This window comes from Bos mutus, chromosome 8 (assembly GCF_027580195.1).
Source record: "Bos mutus isolate GX-2022 chromosome 8, NWIPB_WYAK_1.1, whole genome shotgun sequence".
In the NCBI taxonomy this organism is placed as follows: domain Eukaryota; kingdom Metazoa; phylum Chordata; class Mammalia; order Artiodactyla; family Bovidae; genus Bos; species Bos mutus.
This window is the reverse complement of record NC_091624.1, coordinates 33274478-33288866: the sequence shown is the minus strand read 5'-3', so window position 1 is coordinate 33288866 and position 14389 is coordinate 33274478. Positions and strand designations below refer to the sequence as shown.

At 39.3% G+C, this 14389-nt stretch overlaps 1 protein-coding gene across 9 annotated transcripts in view; it reads right to left on the bottom strand.

Moving 5' to 3' along the window:
• Positions 1-14389, bottom strand: part of TUT7 (terminal uridylyl transferase 7) — a 62530-nt gene that overhangs the window by 34742 nt on the left and 13399 nt on the right. For all 9 annotated transcript variants that reach the window (XM_070375371.1, XM_070375376.1, XM_070375375.1 and 6 more), the window contains exons 10-13: positions 13274-13393; positions 6199-6351; positions 2602-2782; positions 105-1201 (exon numbers count right to left, since the gene is read on the bottom strand). In XM_070375371.1, coding sequence (XP_070231472.1) covers positions 105-1201; positions 2602-2782; positions 6199-6351; positions 13274-13393 — 1551 coding nt within the window. The remainder of the gene's footprint in view (positions 1-104; positions 1202-2601; positions 2783-6198; positions 6352-13273; positions 13394-14389) is intronic.

Genomic DNA, 14389 nt, shown 5'->3' with positions numbered 1-14389 from the left:
CTGAGACAGGTGAGAGCCCTGGTTTAGTACATGAAAATCCAAAGTACATGCATTAAAACTCTTTCAAATCTCCTAGTTCCATGTATAGGAGTGGTACTGATTACCTTGCCTTTGGTGAAGGTGAGTTTACTAAATTCATAGAAGAAATCAGACTGGTTCACAGTTGAATTTTCCTCACATACACTTTCTTCTTTAAGGCTGATTTTATTAAGTTCCGTTAGTAGGTTTCCATCTACATGGTGTTTTCCACATTCTTTCAAGTCTTCATACTTAGCAGATCCATCTAATTCCACATCCTCTTCAGACAGGGCATCCTCATCACCTGATCCAGTGAAGGTGTTGTCTAATTCATCTCCATTAGCAATGTCATCCTCATCTTCCCTTCGGGAAATGGAGAGCCGGGGTTCTTCTTCCTCCTCCTCGTCCTCCTCTTCCTCATCAGAGTGAAGGATTCCTGATATCTGGCTCTGTCTTAAAGGGGTAAAGTGGCTTACAGCATCTCCAAGTTCATTGGTACCTTCTATGCTTTCTTCATCAACATCAGCCTTGGCATATGAAGGAGGAAATTCATCATACTCTTTAGCTATAGGATTTCTGAAGCCTTCTAGATCCAAAGTGGTATCTGTCTCCTTAGTTCCTGAGCTGCCACAGGTGACAAGCGCTCCACACTTGCTACTACTTAAAGCCTGATCATCAGCAGTCAAAGGATGCTTGCTTTCCTTTCCATTTTTTTCTTTCTTATTTTTACTTCCTGTTTCTTGATGATGTACTTCAATGTCCTTAGAGTCACCAGAACTGACTTTTGCCTTAATACAGTCAGAGTTTTCCAGGTGGACACTGATGTGTGAGTTTCCCATTTTCTCTGCTGATGGGCTTTCAAAGTTTTCATCCGTCTCTTTAAGAGTAAGTGGCTGGGCCTTGCAGGTGTTTGCAGTTGAACTGGCAGCACCAGAACCTTGAGCCAAAACTGAGTTTTTGAGTTTATCACCTTTCGCTTGTACCTCTGGATCATGTTTTGCTATTTCTTTAGAACGTTCAGAAGTACAGCTGACAGTACTCAGAGGCTTTGGAAGGCTGGATTTCATAACTTTGTGTGGAAGAGCAAAATATTTATATGTTGTCCTTAAACAATGAAGTATATATTCAAACACAGGTTGATTATTTAGGGTCCTTGCCACATTTCTTTTTATAGAGTAGGGATCTGTAATGAAAAAAAAAAATCCACTACTTCACACACTTCTATTTTATGTTTTAAAAACCAGCCTGCTACATAGATCAAGACAACAAATAAGTAACAGTACAACTTATCATTTATCTTATGTGCTTTTTTTTAAAAACTGGGGATGGGGAGTAAGAAGATACAGTTTTAAAAACAAAAAGAAATACTTTCTTAAACATCTGCTCTATGAAGAGAACCCATTCTATTCAGAACCATTACCCCTTCCCTACTCTGTCCTATGACTGTGGAGGTAAAAAAAAAAAAGTCATCAGTGTGGCTCTCATGCCCTTGGGAAGCGGGGTCTTCCCTCCGGGCTCTGCTGAGTGCTCTGCCTCCCCACTCAGCCAGGCCCTGTGGTTTGTAGAGCTTACCTCCACTCTTCTGCCCTGGGAAGCCCCATCACTGAACTGGCTGGACTGAATTCAGGGGCGAGAGGGAGGCACCAGGAGGAGACACCACTTCTCTCAATCTTTTCTCCTCCCCTAGAACTCCAGCAGGTTAGGCAATTGGCCAGAAGAGCTGAGCCAGAGAAACTGCAGGGGAGGGTTTAAAAATGTGAGATCCCCATGACTGCACACAGAATTTATGCAAAATGCAAAAAACCCTCTTATGCAATATAAGGCTTGAAAAAAATCAAGCAAAAATAAGAGAATTCCATTTAGGAGGTTCTTTAAATTATTTGAAGGAGGAGAATTAAGATTTCTAGAGGGGTTCCCATCTCCTGACTTTGTAAAGCTGATAGGAGCTCGTCCACTTAGAGGAGTCTACAGGGCACAACAGTATGTCTTTCATATAATGGTTTCAAACTCATTTAAGAGCTAAGTGTTTTTAAAGAGAAAAGGTGTTTTTATGAATAAGTTCTAAATATTACTGCAGGTATTCCAAAAACAAACTCTCTCCATGGAGAGAAATTTAATGAAGAATGCTGTTTTTCATGAGAAAAGGTATTTTCCTCAACCTCTGTAAAACTAAACAACATCAATAACAATTCATGAAAGGACTGAATCTAAAGATTCAGAAATGATAACAGCGAAGAGGAAAGGGGGATTTACATGTCACTTGGAAAAGACTTTTTAAGCATTTAAAGTTATTAAGCAATTTACAAAGAAAATAAGGACACAGACAGCTATTCCTTTTAGTTGCATGAATAATTATTTTTTATCACAGCACTTAAAAAACTCAGGATGAACAATTTGGTCCCTTGGAAAGATCTACTGTAATGCATGCAAGATTCTCGCTATCTACTTCACCTTTGGGGTCAGGCCTACCTTACACGTAGAAGCTGAAAAAAGATCGAAATAAAAAAGCATGCTGTTAGACTGATACCTTAAAAAAAGGGGGTGGGGTGGGGATGGGAATTAAAGATAAATATTTTGAGATACCTTCAATGGCAATGCGTTTTTTGGGCCAATCCTTTGATTCACGAGATATCGATTCTTTGACACGGATACTTATCACTAAATCAGCCAAATTAAATTCTAAAGCATAGAATCGAAGCAATTCCACCCAGAGTTGCCCAATTGGTACTGAAGGCTGCTGTTTTGAATCAAATATTAATGGTACCTATTAACAGCAAAAAGAAAATACACAGGTTATTTCAGATGTCAGTACAATCTGAAAAATCAGAGATCTTCAAGCATCAAATTAAATATATCTGAAAAACCTTAGCAAGGATATGAATTGGCAGTCTATCTTGATAAATCACATTCTAGGTTCTATTTTGATTGTGAGGAACAGCATTCCTTCACTGAATTCCGGGATTAAAGTTATGTTAAAACCTAGTCAGTATCATAGGAATAGACAGGCAGCACATAACCAAGCAGCACTTCTAATTTTGAAGTCTTAAGGGCCGGTGGAGAGAACTGTGCTTCACTGCTACTACTCTCAGCACTGAGTTCTTCCTGTTCCTGCCGCCGGAGGGCGCCTTTACACCGTTAAGACACAGAAATGGACTGCAGTTGTTTGCATAGAGTAGAAGGAAAAATGTTCCTCTCACTTGCTCTGAGAAGTTACATTAAGTTCATTGGTTCTTCCAGCAGCAACTGATTTTAAAGTCGAATAAATAACCCTTGATATCAGAAATTAATACAAGTTTTCCACTCACAGACTCATGATGTGACATACTGTGATATAATACAGTGGAAAGTTCAAAGGACTTAGAAAAGAAAAAGAGGGTCCAAATACTGACTTTGTCACGTCACAGGTTTTGACTGCTTTGTGACTTAGCTTCTTCATTCTTGGACTGGCAGTATAGCTCAGAAGCGAAGAGAACTGGCTTTTGAATAGTACATGCTAAGCTTTCAAATCCAGCTCTTCCATTTACTAGCTGTGTCTGATCCTGGTGATGGTATATAAGCTGTCTAAGCCTCGGTTTCCTCATCTGAACAATGAGGATCATAGTACCCACCTCATAGGGCTGTTGGGAGGACTGAGTGAGAGAGAGGCTGTTAAGAGCTTAGCACAGTGCCTGGCACACATGTTCAAAAAATGGTCGCTATCATTATCTGCAGAGTAGGGATGATACCACCTATAACACAGGATAGTTATGAGGATTAAATCAGAAACAAGGGAAAGCATCTGGTAGACTGGTTGCTGTCTGTAATTTTTCATTTAGATATAGTCTTTTTAAATACAAGAAATCCATTTATCATTGAAACCATGTCACAACTGTAAGATGCTCTTAAGAGGTAATTTAGTTCAACTCCCATATGCTACAAGAGAAGGAACTGAAACCCAAAGAGTTTATGTGGCTTGTGTGGCAGAAGAACAATGTCTCCTGATCCCAGGCCAGTGCTCTTTCACCACACTATGAAATGTCAACACTGTCCAGACCTCACTTAATTTTAGAAGTGGCAGCATGATTAATCTCTCCAATTAGCATTCAAATGCGAAGATAAAAGTATTTAAGTAGTCTTTCAGCAGTAGCCTTTCCTTCTAGGGTATACAAATTTGCTTCCAGTTGCACTTTAGTATATTAAGCTTCAAAATAAGTGGTGTGGTCACAGATTTATTCAGTAAATCTCAACACAAAGGTTCTGTGAAATAAAATCATCAGGTGGATTTAAAAACTAAACCAGATTAAAAATGTAGTTGTTTTGGTCCCACAAACAACAGTTGAGGACACGGAGAAAACCCCAGAAATGGAAAGTTCCATTAGATCTCACCTCTTTATCCATATATTCAACATCTCATATTGTGAAATGACTTCACAATATCATAACATGGAACTTAAGAGACCTCTGACATACCTAGACTAGTGGTACTTATATTATTGTTATTTTTTTTAAAACAGAGAACACTGTATTTTTCAAATAAAGTAAGACTAGTAGCTAGCATTTACTAAATGCTTTACCATATACACTTCATGGGAAATAGATGGGGCAACAGTGGAAACAGGGTCAGACTTTATATTTTTGGGGTCCAAAATCACTGCAGATGGTGACTGCAGCCATGAAATTAAAAGATGCTTACTCCTTGGAAGAAAAGTTATGACCAACCTAGATAGCATATTCAAAAGCAGAGACATTACTATGCCAACAAAGGTCCGTCTAGTCAAGGCTATGGTTTTTCCAGTGGCCATGTATGGATGTGAGAGTTGGACTGTAAAGAAAGCTGAGGGCCAAACAATTGATGCTTTTGAACTGTGGTGTTGGAGAAGACTCTTGAGAGTCCCTTGGACTGCAAGGAGATCCAACCAGTCCATTCTCCAGGAGATCAGCCCTGGGTGTTCTTTGGAAGGAATGATGCTAAAGCGGAAAACTCCACTACTTTGCCCACCTCATGCAAAGAGTTGACTCACTGGAAAAGACTCTGATGCTGGGAGGGATTGGGGGCAGGAGGAAAAGGGGACGACAGAGGATGAGATGGCTGGATGGTATCCTTGACTCAATGGAAGTGAGTTTAAGTGAACTCTGGGAGTTGGTGATGGACAGGGAGGCCTGGTGTGCTGCGATTGGTGGGGTTGCAAAGAGTCGGACATGACTGAGCAACTGAACTGAACTGAACTGAACCACCATATGCTCGGCACTGAGTTAAGCATTCTATAAATCGATGACCCTATGAGAAGGTACAATATCATCTCCATTTACAGGTGAGGAAACTGGGACACAGAAAGATTAAATCACCTGCCCAAAGTCACAAAGCTAGAAGTGGGTGAGCTGGGATACAAATTCAAATATTCTGGCTCCACAGTCTGTGCTCTTAGCCAACACTGTGCCAACAACCCACACAGACAAATGACACAAGTGGTGTGTTCTGGTGGCAGCTCAGGTAGGTGCTACCACCATTCTCTTCCCCTCAACAAAACCAAGAATATGTGATTCACCAATATCTCCCCATTTTAGGCCAGAGTAAACAAGGGCTACAGGAGTGACATGACCTCTTTGTGAAGAGCTAGGATTAGAATCTGAGTCTCAGAGGTATTTTGTGGATATTACTGTCATTTTATCCCAAAGGGATATGGGAAAGCTCATGGAGTCAAGGACTGTTTACCAATTTGGGTCAGAATCCTACTGTTATGTTGCTTAGATTTTTGTTTGAAATTCTAATGACAGCTTGTTCCTTGTTCATAAATTCTCCTTCTCACTACTAACTGTATGAGTAAGGACAAGTATACTAGCATAGGCTTATTCACTGTTATTTTAGCAATTTGAGGTTAGTTAACTTTTCTTATATTTAAACCTCATAATATAACCTAAGACCTAAGCTCTTGCAGGATAGATAGGAACTTATTTTTGAATTCTCAGCCTCTTTCATAGCACCTTACACAGAGAAGAAACCACGTAACTGTGGATTCAATGATTTGCAATTTTACCTTTTATTCCTTGTCTATTCAAAGAACTGAACAGACTAGAAATTAAACAGTTATGAAATAATTAAAGATAGTTGAGAAAAGAAGAAAAGAAGACTAACACATAAACTCCACAATTAACAACTGAATTAAAAATAAATGGTAAGACCAGACATGAGAGAGAACAGACCTGTCCCCTTTTAATGGCCATTTCCTTTGGTGCCTCCTCTTTTGTTGAGTCCACATCCCCTGCAACATTATCAGTGTATTCCCAGACCACAGAGTCTTTCTCAATTTCTTTAAGGTTGAAGTTTCCTAATTTGTTTAGTGAGAATCCTTCAATCTAGGAAAAATTAAACACACATTATAAGGCAGAAATGATTTTTAAAACAATCAGAGCATAAATCCTGGAAGAAATGAAAAGTAACACAGTTCACTGAAAATATGAAAGGCATCTTTTATCAAAAGATTATCTTTGAGACATCTGTAAATTTAAAGAGAAAAATTCAAGGTTTTGATTTACAAAAGAAATGGTGATTTTTGGAAATAGTGAAGTGAAAGTTGCTCGGTCATGTCCAACTTTTTGCAACCCCCATGGACTATACAGTCTATGGAATTCTTCAGGCCAGAACACCAGAGTAGGTAGCATTTCCCTTCTCCAGGGGATCTTCCCAACCCAGGTCTCCGGCATTGCAGGTGGATTCTTTACCAGCTGAGCCACAATGGAAGCCCTTTTGGAAATAATTTTTTAGTAAATAGTCTAACAGACCACGGCCTAGGCCTAAGGCCATGGTTCTGGTGTAAAACCACCTAGGCCCAAACCTCACTCTCTTAGGTACTAGCTGTGACACTTTCAGTAAGGTCCTTGTTTTATGTCTCAGGTTCTTGTAAAAAGGGGTAACACTAGCATCTCCTTAATGGGACAGTTATGGAAAAAATAATGGACATAAAGCATTTAGACAGGGCATGGCATATAGTAAGCGCTCAATAAACATAAAGCATTTCTTTGGACATGGTTAAGATGCTAAAGAAAACCATAGGCTCAAAAGGTCTAAGATATGTGGAACAAACGTGAACAGATTTCTTTACTCTAGGTATAGTGGGATTTTTCACAGCCTTTAAACATGCTAAGGTACATAATGAATTATGGGTTAGGGTATGACTGTGGTAGCCTGATTCTCCAATGTATTTTCACATTAAATGGACAACTTCTGTGGTTTACCTGACAGAACAATCCTAAACCATAAGACATCATGTCGCTCCCCTGCTCAAAAAAATTTCCTTCTAACTCAGGATGAAATGTGGTCTTTTCTAGGGCCTAGGTGGTGCTTCCCAGGTGGCTCAGTAGTAAGAAAAGAGTTCATCTGAAATGAAGATGTGGGTTCAATCCTGGGGCTGGGAAGATCCCTGGTGGGAGGAAATGACAACCTACTCCAGCATTCTTGCCTAGGATATCCCACAGACAGTGCAGCCTATAACCCTTAGTAATTGTCCTGCAACTCTTAGATATTCTATTTCTTATTCATTCTTTTCTTCATCCTTGCTTTTCAGTTTAAGAAGTTTCTACTGAGTAAAGTTTACTGATTTTTTTTTCCTCTAGAGCCCTAAACATATTAAGTCTTATTGTTAAAATTCCTGGTGAAATAATTCCAATGCTTGCTGTTTCTTCAAACCTATGACTTTGCCTTTTAGTACGCCTTATAATTTTTTTGTTGAAAGCTGGGTAAAACCCTGTGGTGTGAGGTTTTTTTCCTTTATCTGGCTGGAGTCAGGCAATGTACTGTTTTTGTAGCTGTAGACATCAAGGGGCTATAACTTCTGTTGGTATCCTTGTTTTTGTCTGCTCTACTGTTTTTGGGTTTCCCAAGAGACTTCTTAAATGAACTCTTTCTACTGTAACCTCATTATTATACAGTATGCCGAATGATGCTGCAGTGAGCTGTGAAGAGAGGGGAGATATCCTACAGTTCTATGATGTCTCAGTCTTTTAGTGAGACTGTGATCCTGGGCTCAACCGTCACTTCATGTTTCTTAGTAGTCCTGCCAATCTGAGGTGAGACAGGGAACAACAGAACGTTGGAGTCGGGTATTTTTCCTTGCCCCAGGTCAGTCAGGCCCCGATAAATCTCAAGGTGGTTCAGTTCAGATTAGTTGCTTAGTTGTGTCCGACTCTGTGACCCCATGGACTGCAGCACACCAGGCTTCTCTATGCATCCCAACTCCTAGAGCTTGCTCAAACTCATGTCCATTGAGTCGGTAATGGCATCCAACCATCTCATCCTCTGTCATCCCCTTCTCCTCCAGCCTTCAATCTTTCCAGCATCAGGGTCTTTTCCAATGAGTCAGGTCTTCACAACAGGTAGCCAAAGTACTGGAGTTTCAGCTTCAGCATAGTCCTTCCAATGTATATTCAGGACTGATTTCCTTTAGGATCTCCTAGCAGTCAAGGAACTCTCAAGAGTCTTCTCCAACACCACAGTTCAAAAGCATTAATTTGGCGCTGCTCAGCTTTCTTTATAGTCCAACTCACATCCACGCAAGACTACTTGGAAAAACGATAACTTTGACTAGATGGACCTTTGTTGGCAAAGTAATGTCTCTGCTTTTTAATATGCTATCTAGGTTGGTCACAGCTTTTCTTCCAAGGAGCAAGCGTCTTTTAATTTCATGGCTGCAATCACCATATGCAGTGATTTTTTAGCCCCCCAAAATAAAGTCTCTTACTGCTTACATTGTTTTCCCATCTATTTGCCATGAAGTGATGGGACCAGATGCCATGATCTTAGTTTTCTGAATGTTGAGTTTTAAGCCAACTTTTTCACTCTCCTCTTTCACTTTCATTAAGAGGCTCTTAGTTCTTCTTTGCTTTCTGCCATAAGGGTGGTGTCATCTCCACATCTGAGGTTATTGATATTTCTCCCAGCAATCTTGATTCCAGTTTGTGCTTCATCCAGCCTGGTATTTCGCATGATATACTCTGCATATAAGTTAAATAAACAGGGTGACAATATACATCCTTGACGTACTCCTTTCCCAACTTGGAACCAGTCCATTGTTCCATATCTGGTTCTAACTGTTGTTTCTTGACCTGCAACAGATTTCTCAGGAGGCAGGTTAAGGTGGTCTGGTTTTCCCAATCTCTTTAAGAATTTTCCAGTTTGTTGTGATCCACACAAAGGCTCTGGCATAGTCAATAAAGCAGAAGTAGATGTTTTTCTGGAACTCTCTTGCTGTTTTGATGATCCAGTAGATGCCGGCAATCTGATCTCTGGTTCCTCTGCCTTTTCTAAATGCAGCTTGAACATCTAGAAGTTCACAGCTCACTTACTGTTGAAGTCTGGCTTGTAGAGTTTTGAGCATTACTTTGTTAGTGTGTGAGATGAGTGCGATTGTGGGGTTGTTTGAACATTCTTTGGCATTGCCTTTTTTTGGGACTGGTATGAAAACTGACCTTTTCCAGTCCTGGGGCCACTGCTGAGTTTTCCAAATTGGCTGGTATATTGAGTTCAGCACTTTATAAGGAGGTTCAGTTCAGTTCAGTTGCTCAGTCGTGTTCGACTCTTTGTGACCCCATGGACTGCAGCACACCAGGTCTCCCTGTCCATCACCAACTCCAGGAGTTTACTCAAACTCACGTCCATTGAGTCGGTGATGCCATCCAACCATCTCATCCTCTATCATCCCCTTCTCCTCCTGCCCTCAATCTTTCCCAGCATCAGGGTCTTTTCAAATGAGTCAGCTCTTCACATCAGGTGGCCAAAGTATTGGAGTTTCAGCTTCAACATCAGTCCTTCCAATGAACACTCAGGACTGATCTCCTTGCAGTCCAAGAGACTCTCAAGAGTCTTCTCCAACACCACGGTTCAAAAGCATCAATTCTTTGGCACTCAGCTTTCTTTATAGTCCAACTTGGCTCTGGTAAAATTGTTTCCCTTGAGGGCAGGCTTTTACCTAAGACAGCAGAATGTTCTAGGCAATGTCAAATTGACAACCTATTTCCTGGATAGAGGATTTTTCCTGGATCTTTACCCTGAGAACCTGGTGGGTATTTCTGGAGATAAAACTCATGAAATGAGCACCCTATGAATGGGCCCTCTGCTGTTTTTCCACTTTCACACTTATCCAAACTGAACTTCCAGAATCACAGTTTTTTTTTTAGCCTGGTAGTCATTCCAGTGGCAGGATTCTGTTCCTGGGTTTCTGCTCTGACAAGTTATATACCTGCCTGTCTCTCCAATTTGGGAGCCAGTGGTTTTCTCCATGACCCCACTTCTCTGAAGGATCTAATAAGAGTTGTTGATTTTCCAGCATGCTCAGCCTTTTTCTTTTTGTGAGGATGGAGTGATGACTTCCAAGATCCTTATATGGTACACTGGACTAGTCAACAATCAGTCAGAGATGTGCTAAGTTGCCAGAAAGAATTAAGGGTTCCACTTCTCTGTATTTTCCCTCTTTGTTCTTTTTCCCCTTATTATTTGGTGGCCCAAGGTCCTCTGCCCAGAAAGAGGAATGGGTTTTCTACTAGTAAAGCCTTTAGGGTAAAGCCACTGAAAAACAGGAACTCACTGTGTTGGTCATTTGCTTAATTTTTGGCTTCTCTCTAAAGTCTGTCTGAGTTTTTCAGTCTCCAGAGCCTTCAGGTTGTTATTTTATGTGTTTTGTTGAGAATTTACAGCTGTTATTTCCAGAAGGATCACTTGTTTAGGAGTTCAAGCCTCCACCCAATAAGAGGAACTTGACTTTCTACTGAAGGGGAAAAAGACCACATCTGTTCTCCTACCTTGTTCTAGGAGTTCCACATTCATGATCTCATTTCAAAATTTCTCAGATGAGTCTTTCCCCAAGGCTCAGAGATTAAACAACTTGCTCAAGGTTATAAGGATTTTAGTGGCAAATCCTGGGTGACTCTCAGGGCTGGCAAACTTTTAACACTTGACGCTACTCTTCTTTCTACTGTATTATCTGGCATTCTTAAAGCGAAAATATTTGTTTCCTAAGGGTTAACTTTATATAATCTAAAATAAGAACAATTCAAAAAAATATTTACTAGGAGACTAGTAAAATATTGTTGTAGGGGATAAAAGAGGCTAAGAAGACAGGGTTACAGCTAGTCATCATTCACAACTCACATATCAGTATCAAATGATAATAAAACAGAAATTTTAATTGGGAGTAAAAGGTCAGAGAGACAGTCTCCAACATGAAAGAGACCTGAGTAGGTTGGGAGAGAATGGCCAAAAGATTTTGAAAACACAGATCAGAGCACAGAAATATGATACTCTAAACTTCTTGACAAAGAATCTAATATTATTCACTCATGTATTACTTTCAGGGCTTAGTACAATGACTAACATACAGAGTGATTTAAAGATTTTGAAGAAGTTAACAGTTTGGATACTTTCATATACGTAATTTTGAGGTTTTCAGTAGATTTTCTACAGAAACAGTGATAAAAAATATTTGGCATGAACAAGGCACTGAATTTCTTTTCTGTCACTTGCTGTATATTTTTGATTAATACTCTAGCAGAAACCAGCACACCGATACCTGACTAGTTTAAAAAGCTGAAAACTAAGATCACTTTGGCTCAGGCAGTAGTCTGTCTTATTTGATATATACAGTTCAATCCAGTGTTTGACCACTATATACTTGTTTTTGTCATTACATTTTCAATAAATAAATGGCATAATCAAAACCAAATTCTGTCATCTTAGAGAACTTCTAGTATTACTGCCAAGGAAATAATACACTTGGCTATAGACAAAGGTATTCAGGCTTCTCTTAAGCAAATCCTGAGGAGATTCCCATCACCAGAAGAGAAATGCTTTTTTTCCTGCATCTTCACATCAGTGACAGATGCCCACTTCAGAGATGATGAAGACACAAGAAAAGGCAGATTTCACTAAGACAGCAGTGATATGGCAACACAGCCACCCTCTTCTCAGGCATTTTTTTTTTTTGCCCAGGAGTCCAACTGGTTTGGTTGTATCTTAAACTCCTATCTCTCTTGGATCAAAGTGAAAAGAAAAGTTCAAAGACTTTTTCAAAGACTTTCATATCAGACTTAGGTCTGATGAAAAGGGTTATTTGTCAACTAAGGGTTGACTTTGTTCTCTGACCCTTTTTTTCACCAGAACAGACTAGAAAGGATACCCTGAATTTTTTCATTTCAGTACCACAAGCACAAGGAGAACTCCCTTTAGGCAACTGGGTTGCAGCACAGCAGACTGCAATTCCTAAAGCCAGGACAGTGTTTCTGTTTCAGCCTTTGTTCTCAGGGCCTGCCTGATAAAGGTCCTTGCTTAATTCTCAACTTATTTAGTGTAAAGAAAAAAAATTCTGTAAAATCTTATTTTATATATATATATATATATATATATATATATATATATACACACACATAATATCCATAATTAAGAACTACAGCTCTGGAACATCTCCTCCTTAAATGATGAGAATCCTGCATATGGTAAGAAGACAAGTAGTTAAAATATTGGATGTATCACAGTAAGCTTTTACCAAGTGAGGCTTTTTATAAAATAAGGATACACATAAGACTTTTATGAAGGAATTTTACCAAGGGATTAAAAGTGAGGCATTTCAAGAGAATGAAAATAACCTCATTTTGACTTTGAGATGGCTCCTTCTTAAATCTTACTACTTGAATAAATCAGCTCAACTTTAATTTATCCAGAAAGAAAGAGTGGTCACCTTACTGAAGTCTTTTTCACATTAAAGATTACAGCAAAATATTATTTAAGAGGTGACTTCTAAGTTCTGCATCTTGTAGTATGAGTAGCAATCTCAGCACTTACATTTTCTTTTGTTTCACAGGGAACAGGATAGAAAGAGAACAAAAAGACCAGTAAAAGAAAGTGATAGCCAACTGAATGCTTTCTATGGTCTGTCTGGAGGTGATACATAAATTCAAGTATCAAATTATAAAACTGTACCCAAAGAAAATGTGTAGCAAATGACAATGTAGGTTCACATTCTTTGTCTGTAAACCTCAAGATCATGTGCTCCATAAATTATAAGTTTCTTCAGTTTAGAAAAGTAACAGTCTCCCTAGCAGAGTATATGGCAGCATCTTGTAGCCAAATACATTAATATTTCAGCAGTGAGAGGCATGAATTTTCACAATAATAGGATAAATAAATTCATGTCAGTTCTGGTTAGGTTTTTAGACTTTGAAATTACGCACAAGGGATTGTGGACCCATAATAAAATCAATATTGGATACATAAGCAAAAAATGTTTTATACCCATGATCCTAGATAAACAGGCAGAAGGGGTTCTTTCCTCTGTTGAAGGAAGAAAATGGCCATCAGAGCAAACACATAAGGTGGTAAACCTCCTTCTTCAGGGCGATCTATACTGCAAAGCTACAAATGAGAGAAAAGAGGATAAGCATTCTTTTGTACCAGCTTGTCATTTATGCAATCTGGTCTAAAATCTGTTAATTCATTTCCATTTATCACGTGATTTACTCTTCAAAATGAAACTCCACAATGACAAAATACCCAACTTCCTTATACTTGTGTTGTAAACACATATTGTGGTTTTCAGTGACAGTTCCACTTCAAATTTTTCATTTTGTTAACTAAACTCACTTGTGAAAGGCTCTAAAAATCTATTTATTTTTTGATATCCATGGTAATTCACTTGGTTCAAAAACTTTGTTAATTAAGTCAAAATAATGATTCATAAAATAAACGTAAGCCAACTGGCTTTGCTCAGTTTAATGGCCCCCTCATGCTTAGCTGCTACCTCGAAAATGCATGCTTTGGTCAGAACCATAATTAGAGGAAAGAAAGCAGACAAACCAATTAGCATTAGCAGAAAATAACAACTTAGTGATAAAGCAGGAGGCTGCTTTCAAAGCACATCATATTGTGATTACCAATTCACTCACTTAAGAGTGGGGCATCCTCTGTCCCTGTTGCATCTTTGACTCAAGCAACAGGAATTATGTATTGTCACTGCCATGTCCGAATCCATAAAGCCTTTGGCTTTTTTCTACACAGAATCTCAAGTTTATAATCGTGATGGGACCTTACATTTTGGAGAAACGTTAAGATACTCTCGTGTTCATCTGAGCATTTCATTAGGATACCATGTTTAAAATACTGTAGAAATGTAAAGCAAGATTAGATAGTGGCTTTCATTTTTTGGGAGTCTTTGGGTATATTATCGGGGCTTCCCAGGTGGCTCAGTGGTAAAGAATCCACCTGCCAATACAGGAGATGCAGGTTAGATCCCTGGGTTGGGAAGATACTTTGGAGGGGGAAACGGCAACCCATTCCAGTATTCTTGTCAAGATTCCACGGACTGAGGAGCCTGGAGGGTTGCAGTCCATGGGGTTGCAAAGAGTCAACACG